Source organism: Cyphomyrmex costatus, unplaced genomic scaffold (genome assembly GCF_001594065.2).
Source record: "Cyphomyrmex costatus isolate MS0001 unplaced genomic scaffold, Ccosl1.0 scaffold20, whole genome shotgun sequence".
NCBI classification, from domain to species: domain Eukaryota; kingdom Metazoa; phylum Arthropoda; class Insecta; order Hymenoptera; family Formicidae; genus Cyphomyrmex; species Cyphomyrmex costatus.
In genome coordinates, this window is record NW_017276039.1 from 845827 (window position 1) to 856867 (window position 11041).

The following is an 11041-nucleotide window of genomic DNA, read 5'->3' on the forward strand; positions in this document are numbered from 1 at the left end:
TATCGATTGTTTTCCAATTTGTAATATTTGAGATTGTGAATATGAATTTAATCACAATTCTCTAAATAAAAATAGAAACCAAATATTAAATTAAATAAGCGTAGCATAGTTATTATATTACGATAGTATTTTTAAAAAGTTTGCTGGGAAGATCTTAATTAATATAATGCCTTTTTATTGCTTTTCATTTCTCAATGGAATCGCATGTTTAAAAGTCCGTAAAGAAGTTATTTAAAAAAATGTTAAATCATCCATGTAAGTATCCAGATGAAACAATATTTTGCAACAATTCACATTTTTTCACCACTGAAGTGTAAAAAGACCCCAGGTGATTATTCCCGGATTAAATCCTTAGTGTCGCGAAATCATTTCATAATTTGACTCTGTTAAAGACGAAAATTCTATCTGAGCCTTTATGTCGGTATTTTGTACATCTGTCAGACATTTCCAAGTCCTTTTACTCGTTAAATCCGAATGAACTCTCTCGCCCGGAGAATTGGGCGTCGTTATAGAAATTCTGCGCGATTTGCAGAAGTACAGTCGTTCAAGTTAACGCTACGTCTCTTTCCAGTAAATATCAACTAAAAGTAACAGAACTTGCAGTATTGCTGCAACGTTTGCAATGTTACTGCAATATTGCTAAAATAATCTGAGAACGTAACGTCAGTGTTATAATTTCACACTCAACAATTAACGTAACTGTTATGTCACATATATGTGTTATATTTACATTAAGTCTGAAATTATAACACTGATGTTGTGTTATTTTCAATTGATGTTTACTAGATTATCGGGGGGATTCGCTTGATCGAGGTCTTTTGCGTGAAATTAATTAGCGTGACTCGTCCTTCTTGTGCATATCTAAGCGCGAAGGTAAAAGGAGGTAACGCGGGCTTAAATCGTGATTCGAAAGGACTTCGCAAAAGGTCGAGATACGAAGCGGCGAGAAAATGTCGACGGCAGGTGAGTTAGACGAGGACGAGCGCGACAAGACGGCGGGCGACGTCGTGACAGTCCACGACGATGGCGAGAACAGCGATGGTGCACGCTTGTATGTGTATGTACGTGTGTGCCTGTCTGTTCTGCAAGAGTATATGAGTGAGTGAGTGTGTGTGTGTGTGTGTGTGTGTGTGTGGTGCGCGTGTGTGTAACACAAAGGTATACGTAACAATACGCGTCTTTATTATTTGGCAGTGTAAGGCATATAGAGTGCTTAAGACTAGAATAAGGTGCAATAAATAGGCCTCTTAAAGCCTTTTTCAAACGAGAGAGAGAAGTCCTATTGTATACGTGTATATATATTATACGTACCTAAAGAGAACTCTGCTTTACTTATACTCTTTTTTTAATGGTTTTCATATTGTTTAATTCTCGATTAATATAACCGATGACGGCGTAATAACTTGAGTTAGGTACTTCGAAGACTCGAAAAAGTATTTTATTTCCTTTCCTTTCCTCTTTCACTTAACGTACTTCTGTGTGCTTTCTCTCGTCATTTTTCTATCGTTTCTACACCCGATCTTCCCTCTTTCCCTTTTTCTCCTTTTCTCTCTCTCTCTCTCTCTCTCTCTCTCTCTCTCTCTCTTTTCCCCTCTCTCTTTCTCTCTCGCGAAAGGGCGCTTGAGAAACGAACGGTAAGCTAGAACTACAAAATACAGCTACTGACTTCATGGAGATGTAACTTCGTACACACGTTACATGCTATTCTCTATTATTTGGCAGCGGTCTTGCACTTAAAAACATAAAACTTACGAAGTATAATGATAAACCCATATTGCCAACGTTTTTTTTTTTTTTCACCGGGATCCGGTGGGTGAGACGGCGATTCTCGATTATAATCGCGTAATCGAGTGATCGCGAAATTCTACAACCCCCCCTCCCACCCTTCTGTCATCCCTTCCTCATCTCTTGTTCTGCTTTCCCTCGTGCGGCCGTGAAGAAACACGTTTTGTCGTAATCGCGAAATACGAACTACTCTTCTGCATGATAATGATATACTTTTATAATTATATTTATATATAATATATCTCTCTTTATGTATATATGTATATTTATGTATATCTATGTATATTTTCGCGTTTCGTACACGCATGAAATCGATAGGTCCTGAGAATAACATCGTAATCACAGAATGAATGAAAATCAGTTTTTTTTGCATTTTTCTCCTTTTTTTTGCCGACGTACTCAGGAGGAAATGGAATCCATTCCGTCTCCCGTTTAGGTCGCTTTAGGTCCCTCGACAATGAAACGGTTCGTCGGTTAAACGCGATCTTTCCCGCGATCTAACAGTAAGTATTAGCGCCCATTTGCGTGCGTCCGTTCCATTTCTTTCCGCCCGGTTTCCGCGCGACCGTCGTCCCTATCTGTACCTTTGATCTTTCTCTCCTTTTCCCATTTCGCTGCATTTACGTATATGCATGTATACATACATGTGCAGAGTGATCCTTCAGCATCATAAAAGATTTTACGGATTCTTCAGATTTTTAAATTCAAGACACCTTTGTATGACCATATGCTCGAAACGACTTAGTTTTAAAGACATGGAGTGTCAAAGTTAAAGAAAAAATTGTTCTTTTCCAAAAATTTTGAAAACGACTCGAGTAATTTTGACTCATAGAACAGATCATTCTAGTAATATTCCAGTAACATTGCAAATGTTGCAAATTGTGTGGGGATGAAACAGTGTTTCAAGGCTTCTCTTTTGGTTTTATACATTTTTTTATATTTTTTTTTATTAAGAAACAAATACAAAAGGATTAGATTTCCACATTGCACTTTATCTGAGACATCCTTAAGATGTTCAGAAAACAGACACGTTCCTTGAATATCTGGAGATCTACGGATTTTATAACCTAAGCAGTTTTGAATACATTGTCATGAAATTTTCATCTTGAATTAATGTGTCATCCCTTAAAATCTTTTAGAATACTTAAGAATCACTCTGTATATATATGTAGATATATGTATCGTTAAAGCACGTGCGCAGCGTGTGTGATTACGCCTTTACTATCAGGATCTTTGTATCGATTTAAGCGTAATAATGGCAATGTTGTGGCAATCGATTTCGTAATCTGCGATTTTTCGGCAAAGAAGAAGAAATCGGTGCGACTTCGCGTAATTCTCTATTCATTTTTACGCCCCTTTTCCCATCCCCTCCCGCCCCCGCAGGGTCGTTTCTTTCTCTTCTTCTCGTCTATCGCAACGGTAACGCTAGAAAACAAATTGCATTTACACACACCCGTTTTTTTTTTTTTTACGTTTGTCCACCTTCCTCAAACTCTCTTCTCTCGGTAAGGCACCCCCAGTGCAAAGTATATTCACGGAAGTATTAGAGTAATACAAACTAGTGACTAGATCATCTTTAAGTCGCGCGCAAGAGAGAGATCGGGAGAGCGACAAAGGGAAAGAGAAAGAGTCGCGAAAGGGAGGAAAGGGGTGAAAAGAGACAAAGAGAGAGATCTCTCTCGAAGGGAGAGAGAAAGAAGAGAGAGAGAGAGAAGAGAGAAAGAATCATCTGAGAAATAACAATACATTATTACGAAAAGAAAGGGAGAGAGAAAAAGAATAAGAGAAATGAATAAATGTAAAGGGCGGAGAAAGAGTCAGAGAGTAAGGGAGAGAGAGAAAATCTCACGTGGCGAAGAAGAAAGAGAGAATCAAGAAGTTGGAGGAAGAAGTAACGAAGAGATGAAGATAAGACAGAAGAAGCGTTCAGAATGATTTGTACCAGCTTAAGGGTACCAACTGTATCTTACATATCATTAAAATTCAATCTCGAATCTTTCTCTTTTTCTCCCTCCCTTTCTCTCTCCCTCTCTTTTTCTCCCTCTTTTGACTTCTACGTTCCTCTTTTCTCCCCTCTTTTCCTTTCCTTCCGCGTCTCCCTTCGTGCGGCCGTCGTCGCGCTTCTTCCACACAGTGGTGCGTCAAAGAACGAAAGGATTCAACGTACACACGCACACACAGACACACGCACAAACACACCCCGCAAGCGCGCGCACGACACAAAAAAGAGACACAAGGTGGTACGGTGAGGAAACGTAAGGGAGGCGTATGTAACAACTAAACTGCGTATGGGAGAGGCAGTGGTGCGTTACTTTTTATGGGGTATTATTTGTAATTGATGTCTCGCACAGATCGATGGATCCGTGGAGCGACGATCGGTCGGTCCCCTGGAACGGCCTCAGGGGGGACGCGTCGGAGTGATCGTTCTCGTCGCGAGAGAGGAAGAAAGGGTGGCCCGATTTCCTCTCGACCACGATGCACGACCCCTCCTCCTTCTTGTTATCAACCGTGAATGGACCCTCCACTCCGCTCCTCTTCTCTCCCCGTACCTCCTCTCTCTTTCTCTCTCTCCTACACTCTTTCTCTCGGTCCCACCCCCCTCGTTCTATGAGCCCCCTGCTCTCTCTCTGTGAACGATCGACGGCCACGGGGAGACGACGGGCGCGGGAGGGTGGCGAAGACATCGTCGTCGTCGTCGTCGTCGTCGTCGTCGGCGTACTCGTAGTGGTAGTAGGCGTCGCTACTGACGACGCGGCGGCGTCGTCTCTAAACGGCAGTCTCGGTGTGACTGTGACTCGAGAGCCTCTCGACGTCGATCTCCGGTATGGTGAGCTCGTCCGGTATGTTGTCGGCGTACTCGATGCTGCTCGTTTGCGATAGTCGTTTGCTCAGGGACGACTGCTTCCTCAGTACCTCCGCCAGGGTGGTGCTGCTGTGCTCGCCGTAGCGCGTGTCTAGGCCCTGCCGAAATGCGTTCACTACGCGAATCTGCAAATTGGAAAGCCGGGTACCGGTCAGATCAGTCTGTTCGCATGGGAAACGATCGGCACCGCCAAGCCGCGTGCCGGCTGTGGCGGTTGCCGATGGAGATGATTGAATGACAGGCACACGCAACAGCAAGTTGCAGGCTGCCAACACACGCACTCGAGATAGAGAGGAAACGTTCAGGCGAGATTCATAACGCCGCGAACACACACACACTGTGTATATACGTGCGTGTATAAACTGTGTGTGGGTGGTTTACGCACATATATGCACAATGGATACGTATAAAATGCGGACCGTCCGCAAAACTGGCGGCCCTTACGTCTTATTGTGTTGGTGTTCTCCATCATTTTGGAGTCCATCAATTCCAAGTAACACTCGAATGTCATCATCCTGATTGAGACTTGATGAAAGTTTCACTGAATTTTATATCAATTTTATGTCAATGTGACATTGCGTGATACTTCGATACTTTTCTCGAAAACTTCAATCGTTATAAAGATCAAATTCTGTCTGTTAACAAGAACTTGGTTTTCAGGAAGCTTTTGCTATCATTGGCAATTACCACATTTTATCCGATAGACATCCTGGAAACGTCCTTCAAAGGACATCCTCTAGATATTCAGAGGATATTCTCGGAATGTTTATAGAGGATATCTTCTGAGTGTTCTTTATTAGGATGTTCATGGATCTGTGCTGTATGATTTATTTCTACATCTTTTTGAAAAATTGCGGGCTCCAAGCTTGTCGAAGAAGGCTTCCGTTCAAGAAAAATGCGCCAGTCTTGGGAGGTCCCATACAGATATTTATATGTATAGCAACGGCGGGGGAATGGAATCGGAGGATGAATCGCGTTGAAAAAGAGAAATTCGCTTACCAGACTCACCTTCAAGTTAATTCAAGCCGTTCTAATTAACTTTCCAGTCTGTTGAATTTTTATCCAGATCAGATCTGATCCAATCGTTATGTCAGCGTTATTAATTTTTTTTCTTTCTTTTGCTACTTTATCCGATTCACCATGAGACCCCTATTCGCTTTGCATCCCGCCATTTGAATAAATACGTAGAAACAAGACAGAAAGCAGCGATGGCACAAGAGATTACAGAACTAGCGGGGGCTTTTATGGATTGCCCTGCGGAACAAGGCATTGTTAGAACACAAAGTTCGGAGCAGCTGCGTCGGTATGGCTGATAGGAGAGAGTGAGGTTCGTGAGGGTTGCGTGTTCGTGAGGATCTTAGCGATTTCGGCATACTTACTTCGAGAGAGTGAGAGAGAGGGAGGAGAGAACGATATCCCCTCGTGATTCTCCGATCGTGTGTGAAAGGCGCTAAAGATTAAACTTAACACATTGAGGACGGGCGTGTCTCTTTCGTTAAATTTGCTTGCTAAGAACGCTGCTGCGAACTTAGTTATTTTTATGAGTTTATGTTACATATATAATATAACTTTAACCATAAGTACAAAGATCCTTCAATATATTTATTGTATTTTAAATATAAAATCTTATAGGACCGCGAGGATTTAAACCAATGAGAAACCGACGGGAACAGGCCGTAATACGGTCAAACTGATCTTGAGTGCTTTTAATATATAAAAGTAATAGAATACTAAAAATATTATTTTTGATAACACTGTTTTTTACTCTACTTTTTATTAGATATAGAACATTAATTTGTGGGGACGTTTTGTACTTATAGCCAATGCTGACTCTTAATTCGAAAAAAAAAAGAACAGTTTTACACTAACACTTTTCTGTCCAACGTAATTAATAATGTATATATATGTATAAAGAGATTTTCACGTCCATTTAAATTTTAATCTCGGTTTAATTTATTTTTTTATTCTTTTTTAGTTCTATGAATCAGAAAAAGATAAAATTAACACGAGATTAAAATTAAATTACATTGATAAAAACGAATATTGCAGGTGTAAAGCATAAAACCTTTGCCTCGTCCACAAAGTGTTAAGTCTGCGGAACATTGTATAGCACTCTCCTAACATTAATTTTGGTAACATTCTGGAACTTCGCAAATGTGGGAATCAATGGTGGTCGATCCGTTCTTAGCAAGAATTTCGAGGCGATTGTCGAGTGATTAAATTTAGAAATCTCTTAATCCATCATACACCAACCGCATGTTAATTACTCGACGATTGCGGGACTAAATGTCTACAATATCTTCTTTAAACACCAACAATCTTAGATAGAAGAACCTTCAAAAGAATTTTCAATCTTATTTCGTTTACAATACTTTGTCAATTGATTGAATTATCGTTAAAGTTTCCTTCAAGAAGAAATCGAACTCGAGGAGTACATTTCTATACTGCCGATTGCCACTTTTGCAAACTCGTCCCGAGTAATGCTCGTTGATCGTTCCGCTTTTACTCGAGTACCTCGCAATTCGGATGAACGAATGCGGCCTGCAAAGAGATGCACCGTGTGTACCGACGTCGCCGCTCTGCAACTGTGCTTGCAACTTGCCGCGCAACACCGCATGCACCCATCGACACTATAGTCATCTCAGAGAGACGAAAAAAAAAACCTCGGTGGAAAAAAAGGATATATCCATACTCGACTCTCGGCATTCTATTTCTGCGTGTTGTCGACGGCTTGAGGAACTGCGGAAGCTGCTGCCAGCAGTCGAGTTCGAGAAAAGAAAAGAAAGAATGAAAAAAAAAAAAGAAAACGATTGCGCCCTTTTCTATAATGCGATAATCTATATATGCGAGTACGCGATAGATGGCCAAGCTGATTTTACGCGTCTGGTCACATGCGCGGCCAATGATTTACAGATTTTACAGTCGATCACGACGATCGAGAAGCGTCGCGCGCGCGATCCGCGTTGAGCAATCCGACGACGAGTTCCAAGCATCTGGAGCACGTGACTTTCCTCGAAGTTACAGTCATGTGGTAAATACTTTTGTGCAAAGATTGTAACGTGAATTATAGTTGAAATTGAATAATGGCGAAGTCAAAATATCGTACACTTCGAATTAGAAATTATTTGAATTTCAAAGAATGATATATATACTTTTCGTGGAAATTTATAACTTTCCAAATTAATTTCGATCGACTGCTCTTTTTCCTGCAATTGTCATCGAGCTTTATGAGAAATTACTTCGAGGAAGTCGTCGCCGACGCTAGTCGTGAACGTCGGAGAGCGCGGGACGGATCGACGTGCGACAATTTTTGTGCGGTCATACAGAGTGCGTCTTCTGTTTCTCTCGCAGCTTCGGAGAAGCTTCAATAATTGAGAGAAAGAAGAATGAGAAAGAGAAAGACAGAAAAGTGTAAAGATAAAGACACAGATAGACAGAGAGAGAGAGAGAGAGAGAGAGAGAGAGAGAGAGAGAGAGAGAGAGAGAGAGAGAGAGAGAGAGACAGACAGATAGTAAGACAGAAAAAGCAGAGGGGAAGAGAGCGAACCAGAGTAAAGAGTGGACTTCCACTAAATCAAGCATCGCGACACATAGAGGGATGGGAAAGCACATTGTGTCCATTTCTTCCAGAAAAAGCGACGGGAAATCGCGATTCACGTCGGTGAAGCCCGAAAGTCCTTGAATTGAAGGATTCAATCATAATCCTTGCGTATTAATTCATCATTAATTTGGAGATAGAAAAATTAACATCAATGCATTGTCTGCCAGGCGAATTTTATGTATTTTCAGTATATATAATCTTCATAAGCGTATGATGATAAAATATATTGTGTAATAAGATAAAAAAATTATTTATTTTATTGAACACAGCACACTTCTTACTTTTTACATTATCTAACCATTTACATTCACCACTTTATTAGGTGATTTGTCTTTTTTACAAGTATTAAAACATTTTAACGATCAGTAATTGAGTCAACTTTTTAATCTTAACGAGCGCGCTAAATCTTCAATGTCGCAACTAAAATGTATCTTTACCCGCGATTTTCACAAATAAAACCTGACATTGAAACTTTTATTCTTGACGAGATTGCGTCGTTAATTCGAGCTAATAATCAGCTGTCTCGCTAAAATTTTGCGATGACTAATAAGTACCACTTTCTCCACAGTGATCATCGTCATTTCATTGTAAGGATGTTCTGCAGATGTGGCTGAGAATCGCGACAATTTTCTACCGCGGTCATCTTCTGAGTATTTCAAGGACTTTCTACTGTTCGCGGCTGACTATAGCGAGGATTTTTCAACTGCGATCAGCGCGCAATTTTTCTACTTGCACAAACGCCGCGGACAATTCTTCATCGCGACAGGAGAAGATGTTCGTAGCTGGCCAGACATGAAATCCTCAAGTATGAGAGTGGAAACCATTTCATCTGCCATATTTTTCAGAACCTGCTCAAAAACGAGATACCCAAGCAGAACATAGTCATAATGATACTGGGTGCTTCCCATTTAGTGACACAAGTCGACACAAACATTGCCTTTTCATTCAGCGAGTAACAAAGATAAGACGATTTGACTTATATCGTCAAATAGAAAATATCAATGATAGGACGTCATCAAGACTTAATTTGTCATTTATAAGTGAACGATAATGCTCGAATGATATCATTATGACCTATGTTCTATAAATATTCTGCAAGCATTTCATTCTATCTAAAACACCGTCCAAAATATATGGCAATACAAAAATCAATCAAAAGTTATCTAAATAGTTTCCAATCTCTCTTATTTAAAAAAATCTTTAGCCAGACAAACACATAAGGAATCGCTAGGATGATTTAAAACGCAAATTCAACGATGACACACCGACGAGTGAATGATGCGAAACGCAGGGAATCGAATAAAAGCTCTGGTCTTACCTCTTAGCTCCACCCTATACATACAATAGGTATATGCTTTGTACACATGTGCGTACATGTATTTATATACATTCATCTTCAGTAAACAATAACGTCGCGAATTATAATCAAGAATTCGCCATTTTAACGCGTCCGATTAAAGAATCGGATCTAAATCCTAAGACGTAGTGAAATGTTGCCAGACTCTAATGAAACTTGTGTCTTGTCTCATCTCTATCGAGGACTCGTATCTGTTATCCACAAGATATCTCCGTCTTCTCTCTGGGATTCGGAATCTCTACTCACAAGCGCATCGAGAGGTTCGACTCACCGTTCGACGGTCCATCCCGCGGCGGTCATTTCCTATCTCAAGAGCCTCTGATAAACGGAACCATGTATTCGCTGAGATACGCGTCTCCGACAACTATAAATCTGGCAACATACGTCCGTGACGCCAGAAAGAAACAGGATGCACTCTGTATGGCGGTTCTTCGTCGACGTTTTCGTGTACGTGAGAGAGATAAAGAAAAAAAAAAAAAAAAAATATGTACACAGCAAACCAGGCAGAATCATCACAGCAGAAAGGAACCAACGTCAACGGCAAGCAGCGCGAGGAAAATATCACAGCAAGTATAAGAGCAACACGTTAAGACAGCCCATATACAGTAACAAAGAAACATCAAACAAGAAAAAGAAAACGAAAAAAAAAAAAAAAATAGAAATAGAAAGTGGAGTAGGATCTACCATCAGCGATCGGCTTGCATGCATTCGCGTGCCCGGCAAACTTATATCTTCGTTAGAATGAATTAGACTACCGTATTGGAGACGATTCTCCTAAAAAGGCCGCCTTAGTTGATCCGGTCGACGAGTGAGAGCGGGGGGCAGGGGGGGTTGAGAAAAAGCAACCCTCCGCTACCCTCTCGCTTTCTCTTCCATTCGTTCTTTCTTGCGTCCCCCCGGCTCGACGGTTGCTGACGGTGTGCACGCATGCATGATATGCGTGTCTCTCGTCCGATTTAACGGGCACGCTGTCAAGTACCGCCGACACACAACATTCAGAAGAGGAATACTTACGCGATGCAAAGAAGGCTGTTATCGCCGCGGCAATTCGCGGCGGGACGGTGGTGACGACGGCAGCGGCGGCGACGGCGACGGTGGCCCAGCTACAGACCCCCGAAGAATACACCTCGGACCCCCCGCCGAGCCCTGTGGGCCCCGCTGGGCCCTCGGCACGCGCGCGCGTGCTAAATGCTCTGCTCTCGTTTGCTTTTGCGTCTGGCTCGGAACAACATGCACGCTACGCCAAGTAATGCGCACTTGCCGATTGTACGTATCGCAACGGACGACGACTCTCTCAACGGAAAAAAGGCGATATGTCGTTTCGAGTGTCACGTGGATAGGTGATACCAGGACGGGCAGTTAAGGACTGAACGGAGAGAGAGAGAGAGAGAGAGAGAGAGAGAGAGAGAGAGAGAGAGAGAGAGAGAGAGAGAGA

General features: G+C 41.7%; 1 protein-coding gene across 2 annotated transcripts in view; it reads right to left on the reverse strand.

Annotated features, from left to right (window-relative positions):
• Positions 1-3820: 3820 nt before the first annotated feature.
• PMCA (plasma membrane calcium-transporting ATPase 3) overlaps positions 3821-11041 on the reverse strand; it is a 49601-nt gene continuing 42380 nt past the window's right edge. The window contains exon 14 of one of the 2 annotated variants that reach the window (XM_018539028.1): positions 3821-4773. In XM_018539028.1, coding sequence (XP_018394530.1) covers positions 4552-4773 — 222 coding nt within the window. In that variant the 3' untranslated portion in view covers positions 3821-4551. The remainder of the gene's footprint in view (positions 4774-11041) is intronic. The other variant, XR_001940681.1, reaches the window with a different exon arrangement.